This window comes from Cucurbitaria berberidis (assembly GCF_010015615.1).
Source record: "Cucurbitaria berberidis CBS 394.84 unplaced genomic scaffold K460scaffold_1, whole genome shotgun sequence".
NCBI classification, from domain to species: Eukaryota; Fungi; Ascomycota; class Dothideomycetes; order Pleosporales; family Cucurbitariaceae; genus Cucurbitaria; species Cucurbitaria berberidis.
This window is the reverse complement of record NW_024468935.1, coordinates 5,888,680-5,910,182: the sequence shown is the minus strand read 5'-3', so window position 1 is coordinate 5,910,182 and position 21,503 is coordinate 5,888,680. Positions and strand designations below refer to the sequence as shown.

Here is a 21,503-nt window from a genome sequence, read left to right as displayed (position 1 = left end):
CTGGGCCTCACACCCCTCGAATGGTCACCATGGGACAAGGCTCAAATACCCTGAAGAAAATATACCTGAAATCATTCTCCACAGCCGGCTAACTCTTTATGATTGTGCTCATGTCGAATCTATTCGATATATGGTAAAAGATTCAGCACACCGATGTGACAAAAGAAGAGTGTGTTCTGGCAACAGAGCGGTTAGCTCCGTCGCAGTAGATTGAATTTATTAGCTAGCTAATCATTACCAAGATTCCATCTCATTAGAATGATGCATTCATAACCCAAGGCCAGGCCAGGCCAGGCCAAGCTGATAACCGACTGAGCCCCCCTAACTAAATCCATATATCCCAGGTTCGTATATTTCCCGGAACCGCCCCATCCATATATTTTCATATTCCCCCCAAAAAAACGCCGCGCTGAACAAAATGCAAATGGGAAAAAAACAAGACCTAATAAATCTCTCTCGTTTGCTGCTGTTGAATGGATGGGGAGATCACAGCAGGAAGACCAACCACCCTGCTGCGCCAATCATGAGGCTTTCAACCCACATGTCCAGTCCTCCTGCGTTGTGGAGCGAGATACCCGCTCCTGAACTCTTGCCCCCGCCAATGCCGCTTGCAATTAGATCTCCCGCACCGCGTCCACTAGTCGTCGTCGTGGACTCGCTGGAACGACTCGCGACCGAGCCCGACGGCGTGGCGCTCGCGCTATTGCTCGCGGGGACTTTCTTGATACTGCTCGTCTGGCCGTTGACGACGAGCGCAGTGCCCTTGGGATCAAGACTATACGTTGTCCCAGCTACCGTGACTACCGCGCCGGGTTTGAGCGTCGTGCCCTGGCCGAGAACATACTGCGTTGTGCCGTCCTGGAGGGTAGGAGCGTACGTTTTGCCGTCGATGGTGACGAGCGCTGGCGCATTGGTGATATGAGCCGGTGCAGCAGCATTAGCGAGGGTAGACGACACGCCGTTGACAACGAGTGCAGTTGCGCTTGGGCCGGCGGCGAGACTGTATGTTTTCCCCTCGACGGTCAGGGCAGGGCCGCCGGGTTTCAGCGTTTCGGTGCCGACGACGTATTCTCCCTGTGGGTTGGCGGTTACGGTGTTGCTTCCGATTGCGAGGATGGGGGCGCCGGTTGGGCCGCTGGCTGGGTGGACGGTGAGCGTGTTGCCGTCGACGACTAGTCTGGTGTAGCCGCCGTCTGTGGGTGCGATGACTAGGACGCCGTTGATGGTTTTCGTTTCGCCGGGGTAAAATGTCTCGGTCCCAATCACGATAACCGGCGGCGGTGCTTGGTTGTGCTCATTTGGTTGATCCGGGTTGCCCTGCTGTGTTGGTTTTGGAGTGAAAACAGGATACACGTTATCGCCAATTGTAATCCTCTCGCCTGTAGTGGTGACTGGTGGTTGTTGCGTCCAAACATCAGGATTATTGTGTACAATCGAAACGATGGTATCTGGGATACTAGGTCGATGCGGGTTGTTGTTGTCTTCCGGCTTATTCGGGTCCTGCTGATTTGGCTTGGGCTTGTCATCTGGCTTGCTAGGGTCATTTGGTATGTATGGGGTTGGAGTTGGGTCATCGATCTTGTTCGTGGCTGCATCATTGCCTGGCTTTGTGAGCGCGCACCTAAGACATCCTTGCCTCGTTAGGTGAGTGGACGTTGACTCGTAAGTCGTCGAAATGAAGGTCCCTGTTGTCACAGACGGGGATGGTAATTCGGGTGCCTCCGTCTCTGAAGGTGCCTCCGTCTCTGAAGGTGCCTCTGTCTCTGACGCTACGGAAGTGGCAGCAGGAACTGTCGGCAAGCCGGCAGGCTTAGATAGTGTTATATGTGGGACCTCAGGATGAGGGACGACTTTAGACTGGTAGGGAAAGCGGACGGTACAGGTAGCAATATCGGAGCCACGGTATTGCGATACAATGTCCGGATCTTGCTTCAAGAAATTGATCAGTTTCGACGGGAGCGCAGCAGGCCTATCTTTGGGTGACTTCTTTGGTGGGTTTCCTGTATACGTCTGGACGAAATGATGCCAATCCTCGGTGGCAGTCGGTTCCCAGTTTTTGAGTTTGGTAGTAGAGGGAGCGCAGGCGCGCAGCGTCTGCGTCGAAGCAGGGTACGCCATGAGCTCGTCGAGCCCGCCGACAAGGCTGCTATAAAAGACGTAGGTAGGCCCCGCAGTCAGAGTCAAGTATACCCCTGACGCTGCTGTCAAATAAAAGAGCGGGGTGGTGTGCGTGATAGTTGCGTTCGTATCCCCCATAACAACAGTCTTGGTTTGATTTACGGTCTGTTTCTCTGTGACTATCGTATCGATTGTACTGCCATCAAAATAAGTAACAAACTGGGTTAGAATGGTCTCAGTTACAACGACGCTTGTCCACGGGTTGGTATTATCTTCCTTGTCGTAGAAGGTGGTTACTGGGTTGTAGGCTTCAATAACGCAGCCGGTACATGTTCCAGGCACTGTGGAGAAGTTTGCACCTGAAGGTGCAAAGGTAAACCGAGGAGGCCCTGAGTGCGTGGACGACGATTCATTGGCGTAATATGGTGAGGGGATGAGGATTGGCGATGGAGTGGTAAATGCTGCCGCTGGGTTGACTGGGTGTATTAATAACGCTGAAGACATGCACGTGCAAATCAAGTCACATACGATCTGAGAATTGTTAGTTTATGAATCGCCATCAAGCAACCAAAAAAAGCGTACCTCTTCTGCTGTATGGATTGGCATCTGCGCCAACTGCGAGCAGCGCATGGCCCCCTAAAAGAGCGTGCCTCCACATAGTGCTATCTTTCCTTCTACATGAACGAGTGACAGTGCCAAAGTCGAGACAGACGTCGCAACGACAACGAACGAACGAAGGACAGAACAAACGACTCGCAACGCAACGAAAGCAAGAGTAGACGGAAATTCAGCCCTAGGAGGTTGAGAATCAATGGGGATTATTTGAGAAGCCCACAGTATCGGGCGGACATGGCGCTATGAATAGACGCACATGCGCCCCATGCGCATCTTCGCAGTGGAGCCGGTCGGACAAACCAAGGTGCAGATCCAATCGACGCGTGGGCTGAGAAGCCTCCTGGCCTAACTAGAACCACACTTGGCGTGGCAACTGGGGCTCATCGAGTTTTCTCTGTTCAGTGCTTGTTATCCTGCTTACGCCGTCAAGGAGGAGTCACGGCGCCCTTCGAGTGTGCAGCGTGGTAGCACTTCCTGGACGAGACGTGGTTCCACAGGGCTGAGGGGGCAAAGGATCGTTAAGGTGGCACTCCTCGACGGCCTCTAGCCATTTGTTGAGATTACGTGTTTTAGTTTCGCACCAACTAATCGCGATAGGAGAGGCTGCCATGTCAGCAGAGACGATGACATGTTGCGAACCATGCATGGCTGACAGGATCTACGCCAAGCGCAATGCAGGCTCGTCCCATCAATTGGCTCCTTGGTCAAGGCCCCCTGCGTCGCTTTCAGCCCCTACCGTGGTACTGTATCTCGTATCCACTCAGCTCGACATGGCCTCGGAAACCCCCAGCCACGTCCTCGCCTCTCCCGAATCATGCCGACGGTCCCACGGGGCAGCTAGACCTCATCCATGCCATGCCATGCCATCGAATCGAAACCCCTCCAGATTTTCCCTCCACCCTTTCCAGCGCCCAGCCATGGACCCGTAACGTGACGTGACGAGACGAGACGAGCAATTGATTCTCCTAGCCCGCTAATTCTTACCGCCTTGACGCCATGTGGTGCTGCCCTCTATAGCCGTTAAGCACTCCCAAACCTCGCTCGTTCACCCCTACCTACGCTCGCTTCCTCATGGGACTCGCCGCGCGAGCCACCGCGGCTCCGGAGCCATACGTCGTACCCCCTTCGAAACAATTCGACGGCAATGATGGGAGCTGGAGTACCTTCAAAATCAGCGTGGGCACACCCGGCCAGGACTTTCGCGTTCTGCCATCCACAAAGGGCGGCGTCACCTATTTAGTCACACCAGATGGATGTATAGCAGGAGTCGACCCTGCCAATTGCCCAAATCTACGCGGGGCCGAAGTCTTCAAAAGCACTCAGAACAGCGGGTACCAAGTCAACGCTTCATCGTCGTGGTCATCAATTGGGCTGTACGATGTGGATCTAGAGGATGCGCTCAATTACACTGCAGGGGGTCTCTTTGGATTTGACAAGGTGTCGCTAGGACCAGCAGCCGACACGGCGTCGTTGTCGCTGGACCGTCAGGTTGTTGCTGGAGTTCCCGACCCAGCCTACTTCATGGGCATCCTTCCTCTAGGACAGGCCGAATCCAGCTTCTCGAGTCTTAGCCAGCCCATCGACTCTCTTCTCTACCAGCTGCGCAATGCCACCAAGATCCCCAGCCTGTCCTATGCATACACAGCTGGCGCAAAGTATCGCTTGAAGTCAGTCTTGGGCAGTCTAATTCTAGGCGGATACGACCAAACTCGGTTCAAAGCAGACAATAGCGGCTTTTCTTTTACGTTCTCTACGGATTCGTCAAAGCTGCTCACCGTGGGTGTCGAGTCTATCATGGCGACCAACACGCTGCAAGGAACCGTGTCCATGACATCAGGTGCTCACTTTTCTGTCATCGACTCCACCGTGCCGCACCTGTGGTTACCGAAGGATGCATGCGCCCAGTTTGAAACAGCCTTTGGGCTTACCTACGACTCTCAAACCGACCTTTACCGCGTCAACGATACTATCCACCGCGAGCTTCTTTCGAAAAACCCCATGATAACAATAAAACTCGTCAATTCACTACAAGACACGTCGACCAAGTACACAAATATACAACTACCGTATGCCGCATTTGATCTCCAAGCTTCATACCCGTTCTACACAAACGCAACCAACTACTTTCCGATCCGCCGCGCTGCGAACGATTCACAATACGTTTTGGGGCGGACATTACTGCAAGAGGCCTACCTGATAGTAGACTATGAGCGCGCAAATTTCACTGTAGCGCAAGCCGTCTTTCCCGACCCTCTCCCAGCCGCCAAGGTCATCACCATCACATCATCCAACTCCAAGTCGAACAACAGCAAATCTTCGGGCATCGGCACAGGCGCAATAGTTGGTATTGCAGTCGGCGCGGCTGTGCTCCTTATCCTAGGCATCATCGCTTTCCTTTTCTACCGAAGACGTCGAACTCAAAAGAAGCAACCATACGAGCTAGCCGGCAACCAAGTCTTGGAATCTGGCTCACGACAAAACCTCGCTGCTGGCGGTGTACCTCTCAAGTCACCGGCTCCACAAGAGCTCAGCGGCACGCCGTTGACGGAGCTCGATTCTCCACATGTCGAGCAGCACAATGCATACCCACAGGACGTGAAACTGCCCGTTAGTATCAACGACACACCACAAGAGCTACATGCCGAGTCAATGACACCAGTCACGCCACGATGGCAGGAGGTTACTCTCCCACTACCACTACGAACTCAGCATGAGATGGATGGTGCAAGTAGTGGGAGTCGGACTGTGAGCCACGTGCCGAGTGACGATGGGTACGCGACTGGAGAACTTGGCCCACGGTCTGGGGTTTCGCCTTTGACACCGCAATTCCACCAACATCACTGAGCACCCATGGAAGAATCTTGGATAGCTACAAGGCTAATAGTTGGCGTTTTATTTTTCGCGGCTTGTACATTTTTTCTTGAGATACCACCTTGTACATAAGGCCCTCTACGGCATTTTCTTTATACTGTCCATGGATATACGACACGAAATCGTGTTTTAATACGAGAAGATACGAATATTCCTTCCATGTTCTTTTCCCAAAGCGGTAAACGCGTCAGCTTTTCAATATTCCTCATGCGTGTCACCACAGGGCCCTTGTCGCACCAATACGATATTGGATTCCTCATTCCAATACTTTCATGCTTTGGAAATCGCAATGATCGGGTGGTCGTATGACTTTGAGTTGGTTGGTTGGTTGGTTGTACATGCAATGCAATGCAATGGCTGGGATGAGAAGCTTGCTCACCCTTCATGACAGCGGATACTCGTGATCAATAGCAGACACTGGCAATACGAGACCCGAGTTTGCTGGTCGTTGGATACTGTATGTCCAAATCATATGGTTGACCGTTAGCAGCGCGTGGATCTTTCCTGGAGTAACTGATATGCTGCTTGCGTGGAAGGCTTACTTAATATGAGGAGTATAGAAATGTACTTTTGCATTTTACGACACTTGATTAAGCTAGCTGGGGGTATATATGTAATGTGAGCATGTCGTTGAATCTGAACCCGATTTGACAGGATAGTCTGTAAACTCCACCGTGATCAATCATGTACAATGGATTTCAAACGTGCGTTAAGCGGAATAGGAGAAGATAGAGCTACGCAGAAGCTCAAGTATGTCTCCACCCTCCACCAATTTTTCGCTTGGTACTGATATTACTGATATTACAGTACTAATAGGAGGAAGAGACTCATTGGGAGGGTGGATGGCGGTTTGAACTGCCCCTTGGGGGGTTTCACTGGATTCCCATATCCTCCTTCGTCCTGGTGGATATGGCCACCATCTTCAGACAGCCTTAGACAATGCGTCTAGGTGATCTAGCAATCGAATTCATCTTGAGATAAGTTGCCTATCATGAGGACGTACGACGCTCGTGTATTATTCATGCTATTCAGTAACTCACACGAGGAGAAGTCTTAAGAACCCAGCTTGTACAGATGTCATTGTCGCTATGATGTCGAGATGTATACATGTCGCAGTCTCATCGCCCAAAAGCTGCTTTGCACATATCATTATGCCAACCACTTCCTCCCTCAAACTCGAACAAACTCGAACGGTTCATGCGACAGCTCACATCACCTAATTCGTCACGTCCTTCTTCTTACTATGCCCCATCTATAGTCCTCCTGCTCCGGTAGCGCTGTGCGTGCTTGCTCCGACGCCCGGTCCAACTTGGGCATGCGTCGCATCGCGATGGGCCGCCTCTCTCTCTCTTGCCTCACGCTCAATCTGCTCCTCGGTCTTCCTGTTACCCCTGGCGATGAGCTTCTCAATCAAGCCGCCCTTCTTCGGCTCGCCGTGTTTGTCTGAGTCCTCGAATTCCTTGAGGTAGGCGACACGCTCGTTAGGAGGCATCGCGGCGAGCTCGGAGTCGATGCTGTCGCGGTTATCTAGGGAGGTGTTAGTGAGTTGTTAATATAGGGGAAACGGGACGGAAAGAGGGTGAGGTAGTGGTGAGGTTTGACGAGGCTGACGATGGGGGAGGTTGGGAATGGGTCTAGAGGTTCAAGGAAACGAAGTGTCAAGCTTTGTAAGACATGCAAAGGGTAACATACCCTCAATGGTGCCAACACCGTGACCAGCATCGTTCTCGGGCTGTGACTTGCGGCTGCTGCTGCCGATGTGAAGCTTCTCCTTGATCTTGTCCATTGTTGATCGGTCTAGTTCGATGTATTCAGGTGTGTGGTGGATTTCGAGAGAGACTGAAGTCTGAATTCGGGGTGTTGATGTTAGTGTAGGTTATTTGGATGATGCGCGGGGAGTGAAGAGGGGTGATAGCTACCCTGCGTGTCAACTACGTCATTGGCTTTTGTAGTTGATTTGCTAGCCACTTGGATGTGGAGCTCTCAGGCGGGGTTACGTATGCATATTCCTTGTTGGAAGGGGATTCGCGTATTCTTGATACAAATATTGGAAGCGAATTGTTTCCATTGATTCGTGCTGCAGGTGGTCAATTTCACTCGAATTGTCGTATCTAAGCATTCGGGCTCATTCGAGGTGACCTAACAAGCCTGAGCCTGTAAACGAGCTATTATCGCTAGGCTGTATAGTGTACCTTCAGGAGGTTTCTGATGTTGCTTTGCTGTCTCGGATTGGTTGGCTTCGTCATTCGATACCAGTCAACTAGGAAATATCTAGTTTGTTTAGATACAAACCTCTTGAAAGATGGACTCTCGTTTCATCTTGTGTGGAAATGTACAGCAATGTTCGCCAAATTCAACAGAAGTCAAGAATAGCAAGTCTCTTCGCGACGTGCTGTATATAGCCGGGGCATGCGAGTTGTCTCTGTTGCAAATGACTGAATAGAGTATCGCTCTTGTGGCATCCTTTTCATGATAGTGGTATCCATGTTGCCATCCGCGAATTTACTGTAGTAGGGAGAAATAGAATATTGAGATTTGTACCTCGTCCTTCTGTAGCTCAACCTGTAAAGTATCAGCCACATCTAATCAACTCACAAAAACGACGAGTTTGTTCACAACAGATGAAATTACTGGACATGTTATGCCCTTGCTCCAATCCGAGCTGGTATACTACAAATCTCTCTTCCACGGCTTCCAAAGCTTCATCACCTATCCTCAGCATCCTATCATATACATTGAATAATAACCGCTACCCGCTGAAAGAAAGAGTGTTACTGAAATCGACGCTCGCTCTGAAACTCTTATGATAATGTGATTGAACGCTGCACTTGGCGTAGTAATCATGGAGACTGGTGGGGTTTGGTAGTGAAGCGTGGCGAATAATGCCATTGACTTTCTTCTCATACTGGCAACCCTTCTTCGTCTGGAGCTTCGGGGGCGCCACTCACGGCTCCATACACCCGGATCGGGACCTGTACTTCGAAACTCTCGGCTGGTAGCCTTTGCGCCGCTGCTAGAATCACGCCTCTGTCATCACTAGATATCTCTTCCAGCAGCTCGTCCCACAACGCTTCTTCCCCGTCCTCGTGTGCCAAGCGCGGTGTGATAAATTCGACCCTCAACTTCCACTCCAGACTTACACCGCTTGTGATGAACTCTGGGGTCGCGTTTGGAGGTATTGTAGGCGAAAATGCAAGCTTTTGTGCAAACAGCGCGTTTTCAGAAAAGGATGCGTGTACCTTCTTTGTGACGCGATAAATGGATGCGTTCGACCGCAGCGCTATCGCAGGGTCCACTTTCTCCGACGTCTCTAGCGAGACATGAACGGAATAGCAGGGGATGTGTGAGTCGGTGAAGTCGATCACAGCGGACATGGTCTCACCAAGCCGGTACGCAGGCCGAGCCAACGTAATGACCGCTACGCGCCGACCGCTACGAGCGATCTCGAAGCGGTTGGCGCTCTGATTCGCTGCACCTGTCAGGTTGCTACGGAGGATAGCCATGTCGATGGCTTCTTTGATAGTTTGAGGTTCCTCGGCCATTGAGAAACGGCCAGGCAATGTCTCAGTTGGTGAGAGCAGTCCCATGCTTGAGTTTTGCCGTGGTCGATCTAGGAGGTTGTCGACATATTCGAGGAAGTCGCCGAACGCGTGGTGGTTGGAGGTTTCTGATGGAGAGACCTTCGTAATCAAAAGAGAAGACTTTGCAGTCGCTGCAGCGCCTACGCTTGCAGTTCGGGCTTGATCGCGCAATATGATATATGGAGACATCAAGTCATGCCCAAGGATCTCACCACGGCCTGTTCTCAAATTAACATCTTGCATCTCACTAGGAATAATAATAAATAACATACCATTCACACTGCCAAAGACCCGGAAAGGGACATCTACCTGCCTCACTTGTTGGTCTTTGGTGGAACCAGCGCGCTGTGTACCAATGGTTATGTTGTATGCGACCTTCATCGACCGGCCCTTATGCGAAGGCGGTAAACCTCGAGGTATTGTAAAACTGTACGTATAGCTGCGACTTTCCCCTGGAGCAAGTTTGAGATCCACAAACAAGATGGACTGCGGTGTGGATATGAGCGGGACAGTTTTCGAGCTGGCGATGCCTCTCATCTCTCGGATACTAGAAGGCTCCGATGCGCCCAGTAAACCGCCTAGGGACTCCCCGATATTGCCCCAGCCGAGTGCGCCGAACAAACCACTTTCGCGCTTCGTTCTTTCCACCCCAACGACACCGCCTCCACCCTGACCGCCGACTACTCCTTTCCTCTTGACTTCCTCAAAAGGCGCTTGGTTGATCAGTGACCCATCCAGAGTGAAAGATCCCATTATCTGAGCATATCCCATCATGAGAGACTCAGGGCGGCTTTGTCGGTTGGGTGGAGCCAATTGAGATGTTCGCCGTTGATGCATTGGCCGTTGTAGTAGACGCATAGAGGGATTGGCTGTGTATTCGGAGGCTAGAGTCTCATTCGAGTTGTTGCTCACAGAGTAGAACTCCCCGCTGCTGCGCGGAGTGCCGTCCATGCTTGACCCAGATAGTACTCGAGCTACGGGCGAGAGCGTTTCGGAGTGGGAGTTCGGTTGCATCCGTCGATTTTCATTCTGCAGTCGAGGGGATTGCCGCCGGGCTTGGGTAACTTGTGTGGGTGGATTACTAGTAATTTGTTCTGTTGAGGCATCTTCTGGTGAAGGTGCGGCGGGAAACTTGAAGCTTTGGGAGAAAGAATTCGAGGGCTTTCGTGTTGTAATCGGAAGAGCGGGAGTGCTCGGAGTAGTCGATATGCCCGGTCGCCTCCTCGCAGGTCGTATAGGGAATGTGAACTCGCCCGGGGGCTCCTGAACTATTGGGGGAGATGAGGCTCCACCTGAAAGCGGAGAAGGATGAGTTGCTGAGCGATGGCCTGGCGAGGCGACTGAAGTCATGTCAGTGAGATAGCTACGTCAATTGCGCCGTCCGTACCTGGATAGGAGTTTGGTCTCCCTGGCACGACCTGTAGACTCGCTGATCTGCCGTGCCCTCGAGTCGGTCGTCTGATTTGTATGCCCCTTTCATGACTGACTTCTGTTCCAACATCTGTGCCTAGTGATATAATTGATAGTGATCTCCCATGGTTCTTCCCACTGGTGTTATTGCCTGATGCTGCGCCCAGTGGAATAGGCGAACGGCGCTCTCCAGCGGTGGAATGAGCGTGTAGCGATAGCGCTGGACGGTGTCCGCGAAGGTGCGGGGGCGGCAACTGAGAAGTGAATGAGGAAGTGTGGGATACAGAGGGCCTCGTTGAGGAGTGAACTGGAAGCAGTTTGCGCTGTCGCTCCCCGCCAGTCGCGAATCCGTTCTGCTTCCGGACTGGAGAGCGATCGTGTCCTTCGGGGGACGCTACGTTCTTGAATGTAATTGTGCATTCTATGTCTTCGCCAGCGAACACGGTCGAGTCCTTCCATTGTACGAATACCCGGACATTCGAGGAGGACATGGTAGGGTGGGTGGGCGAGACAGGCTGCAGGGTGGTGAGCAGCTCATCGGGTGCGTCGGTCAAGCGACATGACGGCTACCACTCATAAACCATGGAGAGATGGCAGCGATCGCAATTGAGGGCTCGAGAGAGTAGCAGATGCGGGCCTTTGACGTGAACGTGCTCCGTCATGCACCATCCATCCATGTCAAGGGTCTGGGTCCGTGCATCTCACCCTGCTAGCCAACTCCATCCAACTCTCAACCGTCACGATGTAATGCAACAGATGATTGTATCAATTTACGTACTTGGCTATGCGATAGGGTTATCTGGGCGTAACTTTTGACGTTCTCTCAACCTAAACACCACGCCGTAGTTGTGTCCAACTTCTCTACACTGATGCACAAGACTGAATCATCTTCTGAAATATTCACCACATCGTCCACGTGGGTACTGTTGATGTCCACATCTCCAATGTCGGCGTCTTCAATTCTTTCTATAGTAACTTGACAAAGTGTCTGAACCTAGAAGCGTTTATCACGGTAGCTTTCGAATTGGACGAGAATACTGCCAGCCTTCATACTGACATAGTTGCAAGCGTCGCTAAATATGAGCATCAGTCGGAAGCCACTAGGTTGCAGGCTCAAGTCGTCATTGAGATGGGCGAGATTGCTAGCTCCGCTTGTCGTCCTCTCGCATTGGATCCACAAGCCGGTATCAACTTCTGACATGGCAACCACCTCGTGAACCAGGCGCTTAGGTCCGTGACTATAATACCGTCCGTGATGTTGTACAACACAAACTCCGGAACTAAACCTGCAACCGAGTTGTTTCCGAAGATATAACGGCAAGAAGGGGAAAGTACTCAAAAGGCGAGTACACAAGTCGGCCTAAGGTCTTGCGGATCGCGTCTGCGCCAAGCAGTATAACAATGCCGAAAGCGTCAATCTTAAAGGGACTCCACGCCTAAAGACTCGCGAGGAAGGCCATAGAGGTGCCAAGAAAGATAGCCGGGAGAATGACGAGAAGAACAAAGAAAAATCTTTACTAATCAATATACAAGCGGTAGAAAGAGTACTAATATCTATAGGTGGAATCCATATTATTTGCTAAAGTAAGACTTTCAATTAAAGGCTGGAAGAAGCAGCAAGCTTCTAGAACTTATAGATGTAGAGAAATGATTAGTATGTTCACAGGAGAACGCAGATAAAAGTTTATATGCTGTTCTAAGGCGCATAGGTGACGAGGGCGCTTCAGAGTGAAGGAAGCTAAAATGGCGAAAAGAAACCCGCCAAACGCACCAGAAACGGATTATGCCTTGAGAAATGCCAGAAATATATAAAGATAGGTTTAGCTATTGTTAAACGTGAACATATGGAATGCAACATGAAGACCCGTCTTCCGAGCTACATCTTTTCTCGATGCATATTCGCGACCACCTTTGATTGTTCACTAAGCGCACCATTCTGACACTTGATTCAATAACTTAATTCTAGATCACTGCCATAAACCATGCATATCTTTGATCTACTTACCTATTTGCTTACTGATTGATTCAAACCCCTCTTAACACCGAAATTGTCGAGGAGCCGTATAGGAAATGCAATGGCGCCTAAGCCGTTACTGTGCAGCGGTTTGATATACTGACAGTAACAGGAAGCCCCACTCGACCGATCGATGCATTGCACCGCTGGCAGTCTTCAAGGTTATTGCTAGTGAAGCCTAAAGCTGTAATGAAGCGAGGTGAAGCAATGCTTCGTCCCTAGGAAAGGGTACTTGAACAGATTAAGAGACATAAAAAGAGAGTTAAGGAGCCTGCGCCTTAGGGACTACCTAGGGAGCTACTGCGAGTTGGCAGGTCATGTGCGTCGAGCGATGAATCCCGTTGAAACTGAAGATAAAGGACCGACATCCTCGGTATCCTCGGTAGTCAGTGTTAGGCCGTAGATATGCTAGGGCATAGTCTTAGGAAAGGATAGTATAGCGAGCGAAAGAAAGCCAACATAGAGAGTAGAGTAATCGCGGTTCGACTGATGTTGTAAAACGTCGCTAAAAGTGGTAAAGTTATGTTATGTGTCAGGCACAAGGGTACGCAGGGCCCCATGACCGATTGTGCGCTAGTCATTTGCCCCCACAACATGTCGCACAAAGCGAAAAGAGCTCTTTTTCACTATGGATATCTATTATTTAATTTCCAAAGATGCTATAAAACACAGCCCGGCTGGCACAGTGAGTTTCACCTTGATCTGAAATCCTTATTCAGCATCTAACAGTATCCAGATTGGCTAGCGCGTGAGACTTTTAATCTCAAGGTTCAGGGTTCGGTTCGTGGTCCGTCCCATATATATCATCTTGCATTCCTAACATCCTTTCAGAGTCCCTGGTCGGGCGATACAGCAAATGTCTTTTTTTTTTGGCTCTTTCATACAGGCAGTCTCGCGTTTTTGCGTTGGCATCTCCAGAACCCACCTTCTTTTTGCTGTGGATAGCATTTCGCGCGAGTGCAGTGTTGAATTTGCAAATATAGGAGAGGACCGGGAAGAACGTAAACCGCGCAGAATATATATTTTATTTTATTTTGGAAATGCTAGCTTCAACTGCATATGCAAAACATCCCATTTAGGAGATTCCTGTCTCATATGTTTTCTCACTCTCCGCCCACTCTCCATGAGAGCAGTACATCACTCCTCTGGCGCCGCTACCTTTCCAGCGACAAGCGCAATCAGTGCGGCTCCTACACCAGACCCGTCCTTCGCGATACCAATCCTGACCCTCTTCTCTCCATGATCCCCAATCTCTGGCACCTCCCGCAGCGCCTGACGGATATGTTCTTCGAAATTGGGGTAAAACTCGACCAGACTTCCATCAACACCAATGTCAATGACATCCTCTTCTTTGACTTCGACGTTTCCGCGCGGGGGATTGACACCTGCTTTGCTTTCCGTGGTGGCAGTGCCGGTGGAGGAAGTGGAGAGACGGCCCGTATTGATGATGACGCCAGCGATGGCGACGGCGGCAAGCCGCGCTGCGCGGCGGCCGATGGCTGCGGCAATGTCGCGGACGGCTTCTGCATCTTCAGCGCTGACGGCTGAGATGTCGTAGTCTTTATCCAATGTCTGTCGTAGCATACGGAGGCCTGGGCTGCTGTCGCCAGCGCACACGCTGAGGAAGCTGGTGTCGATGCCCCATTGCTGCCATATGGGGCTGCTATTTTGGATCTGGGTTGTGCTGTGCACGTCGTTTGACGAGGAGTTCTCGTCCTTGAACAGGGGGATAGAGGGGTCTTTGACGAGCTTAACGAGGGCGAGGCGGAGGAGCTCTCCCAAGAACATTCCTGACACTCGCTTCTCGAACATCTGGATGCCGGGGTTTACCGACTTCTCGTCGAGCTCGACATCGTAAGGGGTGTTTGGCAGTGTACGGAGAGAGTTGTCGAACGAGCCCCATTCAGTGTTGACAATCATTTCGCCAGTCGAATGGTCGTACTCGCCGGCATCTTTGTTCTTTGTGAGCTTTGTGACCTTCTCTAGCTTCTCTACATAGGCGCCGTTGGTACCAGTTCCGAAAATGCCGCCGAGCAAGGTACCAGTCTTGCCAGGGGAAGTGTATGAGCGCGCCATGAGCGTTCCTACCGTGTCGTTGACCAAGGCAGCGACCTTCACAGGAAGATGTAGTTCGTCAATCTCAGCCTGAAGCAGAGCACAAACGTCTTTGCCAACAGCGTCCTGAATATCGAAGCCCTTGGTCCAGCGCATCAGCATGCCCTTGTTGATGCCAATTTGGTGTACAGGGAATGAGAAGGTGAAGCCCAGGTTGAAGATTTCTTCTTGCTCCGGGCTGGCCCCTCCATGCTTTCGGCGCTGCAGTGTGCTAGCATAGTGCTCCTCGTGGTGCTCCTTGAGGAAGTTTTCGATCTGCTTTGCGAGGAAGGAGAAGAGCTCTTTCGAGGTCTTCGCTACCATGAGCTCGCGCGGGATGGCAACTTTGCTCTGGGTGAGAGAGAAGGTGGTGTTTCCATGCAGCTGGATGGAGCAGACGCGGAAGTTGGTGCCACCCAAGTCGACGGCCATGTAGAGGCCCTAGAGTCTAATTAGATAGCCTTCTCATACAGTGGTATTGGGAATGTACCTTTTCAGTGCCATTCGGAACTGCAGTGACGTAGGTAGGGATCTGGCTCAGCTCAGTGCCCTCCTTCTGTAGGCCCTCATCTGCATGCTGTCAGCATCCAATGGCTCTGTATATAGCTCCGTGCATGTTTCCGTGCATACCCATCTCGCGCCTAAACTCCTGGACGGCCTTGTTGACAGCATCTTTGCTGAAGTCGAACTCCGCGGCGACGCGCTTTGCTTGCTCGGCGAGGACCATGCTGCGCTCAGGTCTGGTGTTGAAGGTTCCGACGAACTCGACGTGTTGTTGAGGCTTCGGACAGGTTGGAGGATCTTGTTGGAAGAGGACGGGATTGCGGAACGTGATGCCTGGGGAAGGGACACGCCAAAGGTGGTGCTGGGTGAAGAATTGTGGGATCGCGTGAGGGAAGTGGGGTGCAAAGAACTGGACAAGCAGCGCTAGCAATACGACGACACTGGCTATCGTATGGATCGCAAGAGGAGGTCGAATAGGGTCACGCCGGCGACGACTCGAATCGGGTGAATGAGTGGCGTGAATTGGGCTCCTGGGGCTTGCAGACGAACTGCTGTTCTGCGCCGTGTCTTCGTTGACCATGGCCCTGCCCCGCTTTGCTCGTGAGAGGAGCTTAGCCTATGACGGTGGAGGGGCCCTGCAGGTGGGCAGCCTTCAGTTGCTATGCTTCGACTGCGTAACGACATGCAAAGTCAAACGCGTTGGGGACAGCAGGCGAGGAGAACTGTACCATCAATTGGACATGTCACCTTCCTCTTGAGGTAGTGCTCCCACCTAGGCACTGTCTACACGCTAGCGGAACGAAACATCGTGAATCCATCGCCCATCTGGGCGCACTAGGCAGGCGGCTTCCCCGGAATTGGGCTGAGCACATGACTTGACTTGGATTGGCTTTGGAGAACATGCCATCACCTGATGGGAACATTAATACTGGAAAGCGTGATTTGGGAGAGAAAGGATCATATCGCTTTTGTTGCTCGCCCAACTATATATGCTCTGTTACCACTCCCTCGCACCAGATTCCCGCCACATCTCGCCAACAGCCGCTCATCATGTCTAAAGGATGCACAATAGTATACACTAGGTCAGTCAAATGCAGCACTGAGAATAGATGCCTCAGCGGCAGAAAAATGGATGCCCAAAAGCCACAAACCTGTGCATGTATCGAAAAACTCCTAATCGGAACAAAGACCAACCACCCTGCTGAGCAGCCCATGCAAGAAACCATGATTAGCGGGTGCCAGTGGAAAAAAAAAGAGAAGCGGCGCCACAACGACGTCTACACTATGTACGATAGAAACAAAAAGAAACCTGAAGCAACGACCTCGCGTAGAGGTTGGTATGTGTACGTGCAAGCTCCCGAGCCAAATTCTAATATTCGTCATTAAGTTCCGCCACGAGGCCCCAACAAGCCCCTGGCTGTTCATGAAGCCTCCCAGCCCCAGTGTCGCGGGTCGGTAGAGATAAATCCAATGCGTATGCGTGTTATAGAAGAGAAGTCGAGTTGGGTGGAGGCTGGAGGTACTCAGCCAGCTGTCATGGAACAGCACAGCAAAATAATGTGTCGATCGAGAGATCGGTAGCTTCCCAACCGAGAGGTGATTTCGTAATGTATCGCCGAGTAAAACACAGTGTCCATGCAGAATGCCAACATATTACACGTCGATTGCCGCAAATGTGATTGTGATACAACTTCGCCACTACCGGACGCCGAGCGGAGGACGCGGTCCTAGGCTACTCTGGCTGCTGTGCGCAGAGTTTTCTGAATCTAATGGAGCCACGCTACTACCACTGCGACTTGCACTACCAGTCAGACTGCGAACTTGAGGACGAGACTTGGGCGGGTAAAGATTGCTCACCCCAGCTTGTTGTTCAACTTGTTGTGGTGCCACTGCGTTACCTATGCCAGGAGGGTGTCGTGGTACTGGCTGTCTCATACCGGGAGGCGAAGGCCGTCCATTTGGGGGCATGCCATTTGGGGGCATGCCGTTGGGAGCATAGCCGTTTGGTGGAGACGGCCGACCGTTAGGTCTCGGACCAGGGCTGAGAGGGTTGCCAGGCGACTGGCTTGTTCGGCGGGGATTTGGGGGGTAAGCACCGTAACTGCCACCACCGACCTGGAGCTCATCTAAACGAGATGCGGTTAGTGAGTTGGTTCGCGATTGCGCACCCATAGCACCACGGTCCACATCTCCGTAGCGGTTAGATGAGTACCCCATGAGAGGGTTATTCATTATGCTTTCGTGTAACCCAGGGGCATCAGCCATTAAACGAGCGCTGGTCCGATTCTTGTTCATCCCAGGACGCGCAAATGGGTTCCTCGACCGTCCATTTTGTCCACCTGGTCCACCAAAATTTGCGCCATCGGGGTTCTTGCGGATTTGACTAGCACTGGGCATTTTGCGAGTGCGACGCGATGTGACGCTCATCATGTCAAAATTGTCAGGGTCAATCGCGGGTCCACGACCTCCCATTGGGTCAAAGTAGTCATCACCATCGTCGTCGTCATCATCGAAGCCACCCATCGAGGGAGGTGGCGGAGGTCGACCACGACCAGGACCGCCTGGACCACCTGGACCACGGCGCATAGTCATCTCTTGCTCCCTAAGCTGCAGCTCCCTCTGCCTGAGCATCAGTTCTCTTTCTCGAAGGGAGAGATTGTTGCTAGACGAGTTTCCAGCGCTTTCATAGGGACCGGCACCGGGAGCTCCACTGTCGACCATATCATCGTATAGCATCAGGTGCGAAAATTCTTCCAAGGTGTTATCCTCCAAAGACGCGCGCCGCTGACCATTAGGGCCTCCGTTCATTCTTGGTGGATATCCGTTCATGGGACCTGGAGGGGGACCCCGACGCATCATAGGAGGGGCACCATTGATGGAAGGGGCACGGCTCCCTGAACGGGGGCCGCCCTTCATCGGACCGTTGCCATTCATCATGGGGCCTGGTCCTCCTTGAGAAGGAGGTCCTCGCGGCAAAGGAGCCGAAGAGAGTCTAGGAGGGGGTGGTGGCTGCATGCCATTCTGAGGAGAAGGCGTAGGTGCGGCGACTGGGCGAGTGCGGTTGACAATGTTGAGATGATGGAGGGTGGCGTACAGTGTCTCGATTCGGGGAATAGACATGCCAACTTCCTGTGCAAGCTTCAACGGAGATCCGAGATACGTCTCAATCTCCATGGGTCGCTTGGCTTCAAAATCCATCCACATGGTGCTGTTGGTCTCTTGAGGTCGGGTCATTTCCTGGAATGTTGTTTCCCGGAAGTCGGCGGGAAATGTGCAGCCTTGGGCATTGGCAAGAGCGAGTAGCTCGTCGAAGACGCCCGCAATAAGAGCACGTACGCCAACCTTTTCTATCAATTCGGCATGGTTGGGCGTTTCAAAGATAATACTAGCTGGATGGAAAGCAATCGGACTGCCGAATGTTAGTTGGATGACAATGTGTGACGCGTGAACGGTTGACGTACCCTATCATGCGCTGGTACTGCTGCTGTCGTATGTTTGGTGAGACTTTGCAGTCAACCTGGCCTGAGCTCAATGTCATGGCTAGAGCCTCAGCCATATCTGACTGAATTTGTGGCGGGATGGCGGCATTCTTATTAGCAGGGCCGACCCAGATGTCAGTTGCGCCCTTGTGCTCGAACTCGCTGGCCCCAAGCTGTGAAATCTCTGCTCCCGATACCAATGAGAGGACGACGTTTGTGGGGAAGCGTTGCTCCAGATATGATTCGACCCCCAGACTATGCGTGGTGTTCATAAGGATGCAGGTATGCTGAGGAGAGACGACCGACTCGATGATGTTGGCGATATCGTATACATCGGGAAGGGCTTTTACGCAGAGTAGGACGTAGTCAAAAGGTTGCTTGGAAGAATGGGCGGCGTCTTCAGGAGTTCGGACGACTATTGGCATGGTTAGTGGTAAAATTCAAAGTGAGATATGATGCCATAGACGTACCAGCATGTGGCTTGAACCGCTCATTGCCGTAGAGTGTAGATCTGCATCGTTTGTTAGTTATTGCATTGGTTGAGCTATTGACACCTGGGGACGGCGTACTTGAAGGAGATGCCATATTGGGCAACGCTCTCGTATCCTGACTTCCATACGAGCGTGACGTCGCAGGCGTTGGTGGCCTGGAGCCGCCACGATAGGAACGCGGAGACTGCGTTTCCTCCCACTGTATTGCTGTCAGCATTCTATCTTTGTTGCAGACGAAGTGGATGAGCGCAGAGGCTTCTTGAGTGCATTCTCGGACACAAGCGGAGTGCTTATACGAGGAACACGACCCTCGATTGCTGTGCAACTGCTCAAGGCGGAGTGACGGACCTGACAAGATGCGTAATCTGGGCACGGCCGGAGCCATATTGGAGGAGATGTGGTGGTGGGTGGGTGTTTGGTGAGGAGAAGGCGGCGGCGGAGGATGACGGGCCAAAAAGTTGGCGATCCGGGGGCCGCGTTGTGCGAACGCGATTGCCGTGCAACGAGACGGGCAGCAACAGGAGAATTATCGATTAAGATGGTAGCGGAAAACGAGCGTGCAGCGGCCGGGAGATGGTTCAGCAGGGCGACATGGAGCAAATTGGGGACAAGAGAGAGGCGTGGGCTGGGAGCAAAAGACAAGACAAGGGTTGTGGAGGGTCGCGACGGCGGCAGAGGGCGGGAAGGGCCCAGGACGAATGGGAGAGCGTGGGAAGGAGCGCACAGGTGGGCGCAGGTTCCACGACAGAGTCTCTGGCAAAAGCGAGCGGACGCTGGTAACGAGCGAGAGAGGCAGAGCAGAGCAGAGCAGAGCAAGAGGAGGGACAAAGAAAGGATGGGACTTGGGCGGAGCAGCAGAGGCGGAGAAGAGGAGCGCACAGCGTGGTCGATGATTGATGCGCTGCCAGCCCAGAGCTTGCCTGATATCGCATTTCACTGCCTACTGGGTCGCCGCTAGAATGTATTAGGCGCAGGCCCTGCACTTATCGCTGCCAGCCAGACACCAAACGACGCATCGCTGCACTGATGCTTAGGATGGCGCGGCCGTGCTTCTTCTTGTGAAGTCATTGGCTTTATTTTTGGGGGGGAGGGGGGTAGGGGAGGAGGGATGCTTCACAGCACCCCGTGTCTACTACGTGTGTGTGTGTGTGTGTGTACATGTAGAGCAACACCACCATGGGCAAGGCGGCTGTCAGTTGCTTCACGCGTCCAACAACACCACCCGGGCCAAGCTCAAAAGTGAGAAAGATTGAACCATGGCAAGCCCGGCGGCGCCCCCGGCCTGTATGGAGATCCGCATCGACTTTTGGGCCGGCCCACATGCAGTGACGACGATCCGAGTTGTTGGCCTGGCCGCCTGTGCGTGCTGTCTCCTCCCCCCGAGTATGAATATCACGAATATGACGAAAACTGCTGCTGCACCAGGACGCGCCTCACGCTTTGTGCTGTGCTGTGCTGTGCTGTGCACATCTTCTCCTCGAATCCTCCCTCCTCCTCTCCCCGTCCGCCTGCTCCTGACGCCTGCTCCTTGCCCATCAGCGCGAACCCAACAGGTGGCTAGCCGCCAATTACAACAATCCACTCTGCAGCTCCACGCGTCTGACGTCGACGTTCGCGTAACCACGCCCAAGCCTGAAAATCCCCAAAAGGGGCTTGCTCTGCCCAGCTGCGAGCCCGGACAAGGCCCTGGTAATTTCGCGGCCTTCGCCACTTTTTCTCTTGGACTCTGGCAACGGTTGCGACCACCGCTATACCTAGGTCGTCCTCTGGTGCGAGCAGAGCCTTGAGTGGGCCCCTATTCAATTTTGCAAGTAAGCTTGTCCGCAAGCCCGCCGCCAGCGCGGGAGAATCGCCCGCTACCACGCACGCAGTAAAGGGTCGACCGTCTGGAACTGCACCCGACCCGCTGTTCCCAGGCGTACCATACCAGAAAATGGCGGCGGCGGACATATCGGCTTCATAGAAAGCACGACAGAAGCCAAGACATGCATGTGGTCCAGGTCTGAGATTGAGAGGCCCATCAATCCACATAGTAATAGCTGCTGCTGCTATTGTTGCCACTTGCCTCTTCCGCCGCCGCCAGCAGAAACTTATCATGCAATTCAGTGATTACGGCCATCCCACCTGTTCTACTTTGCTTTGCTTTTTGGTAATGAAGACACCCAACAGCACTTCAATTCCGACAGCATGTCTTGCCAAGACCTACTACACCTTTCGTGCTTAGCAATTCACAGAGCACAGATTGTGTTTCATATACCAAGTACACCGGTGTACGTACTGCGGTCAGCTCGTGCTGTCCCCTAGGCCCAAAGTGATCGAGATCGAA

General features: G+C 52.4%; 7 protein-coding genes across 7 annotated transcripts; 1 reads left to right on the top strand and 6 right to left on the bottom strand.

Annotated features, from left to right (window-relative positions):
• Window positions 1-164: 164 nt before the first annotated feature.
• Window positions 165-2,958, bottom strand: K460DRAFT_39818 (uncharacterized protein). The gene is made up of 2 exons (XM_040936192.1): window positions 2,697-2,958; window positions 165-2,594 (listed from the first exon to the last, which is right to left on the bottom strand). The coding sequence occupies exons 1-2, from the start codon at window positions 2,746-2,748 to the stop codon at window positions 487-489; spliced, it is 2,160 nt and encodes a 719-aa protein (XP_040794272.1). The 5' UTR covers window positions 2,749-2,958; the 3' UTR covers window positions 165-486.
• Window positions 2,959-3,804: 846 nt separating this feature from the next.
• K460DRAFT_272319 (acid protease) lies at window positions 3,805-5,577 on the top strand (the record flags this gene model as incomplete). The annotated part of the gene is made up of 1 exon (XM_040927788.1): window positions 3,805-5,577. One exon carries the CDS (start codon window positions 3,805-3,807, stop codon window positions 5,575-5,577), a length of 1,773 nt encoding a protein of 590 aa, XP_040794271.1.
• A 1,254-nt stretch (window positions 5,578-6,831) lies between these two features.
• Window positions 6,832-7,517, bottom strand: K460DRAFT_362451 (uncharacterized protein). Its single transcript, XM_040932639.1, has 2 exons — window positions 7,297-7,517; window positions 6,832-7,131 (listed from the first exon to the last, which is right to left on the bottom strand). Exons 1-2 carry the CDS (start codon window positions 7,388-7,390, stop codon window positions 6,857-6,859), a joined length of 369 nt encoding a protein of 122 aa, XP_040794270.1. The 5' UTR covers window positions 7,391-7,517; the 3' UTR covers window positions 6,832-6,856.
• A 599-nt stretch (window positions 7,518-8,116) lies between these two features.
• Window positions 8,117-11,226, bottom strand: K460DRAFT_299008 (Rgp1-domain-containing protein). The gene is made up of 3 exons (XM_040929784.1): window positions 10,573-11,226; window positions 9,458-10,525; window positions 8,117-9,403 (listed from the first exon to the last, which is right to left on the bottom strand). Exons 1-3 carry the CDS (start codon window positions 11,084-11,086, stop codon window positions 8,505-8,507), a joined length of 2,481 nt encoding a protein of 826 aa, XP_040794269.1. The 5' UTR covers window positions 11,087-11,226; the 3' UTR covers window positions 8,117-8,504.
• Window positions 11,227-13,621: 2,395 nt separating this feature from the next.
• On the bottom strand, window positions 13,622-15,935 carry K460DRAFT_324843 (glucokinase GLK1). Its single transcript, XM_040930580.1, has 3 exons — window positions 15,334-15,935; window positions 15,194-15,273; window positions 13,622-15,144 (listed from the first exon to the last, which is right to left on the bottom strand). Exons 1-3 carry the CDS (start codon window positions 15,785-15,787, stop codon window positions 13,747-13,749), a joined length of 1,932 nt encoding a protein of 643 aa, XP_040794268.1. The 5' UTR covers window positions 15,788-15,935; the 3' UTR covers window positions 13,622-13,746.
• Window positions 15,936-16,905: 970 nt separating this feature from the next.
• Window positions 16,906-19,562, bottom strand: K460DRAFT_401721 (uncharacterized protein; the record flags this gene model as incomplete). The annotated part of the gene is made up of 5 exons (XM_040936448.1): window positions 16,906-18,616; window positions 18,669-19,101; window positions 19,157-19,197; window positions 19,256-19,376; window positions 19,526-19,562. The coding sequence occupies 5 exons, from the start codon at window positions 19,560-19,562 to the stop codon at window positions 16,906-16,908; spliced, it is 2,343 nt and encodes a 780-aa protein (XP_040794267.1).
• Window positions 19,563-20,734: 1,172 nt separating this feature from the next.
• Window positions 20,735-21,294, bottom strand: K460DRAFT_424576 (uncharacterized protein; the record flags this gene model as incomplete). The annotated part of the gene is made up of 1 exon (XM_040938220.1): window positions 20,735-21,294. The coding sequence occupies exon 1, from the start codon at window positions 21,272-21,274 to the stop codon at window positions 20,735-20,737; it is 540 nt and encodes a 179-aa protein (XP_040794266.1). The 5' UTR covers window positions 21,275-21,294.
• Window positions 21,295-21,503: the final 209 nt, after the last annotated feature.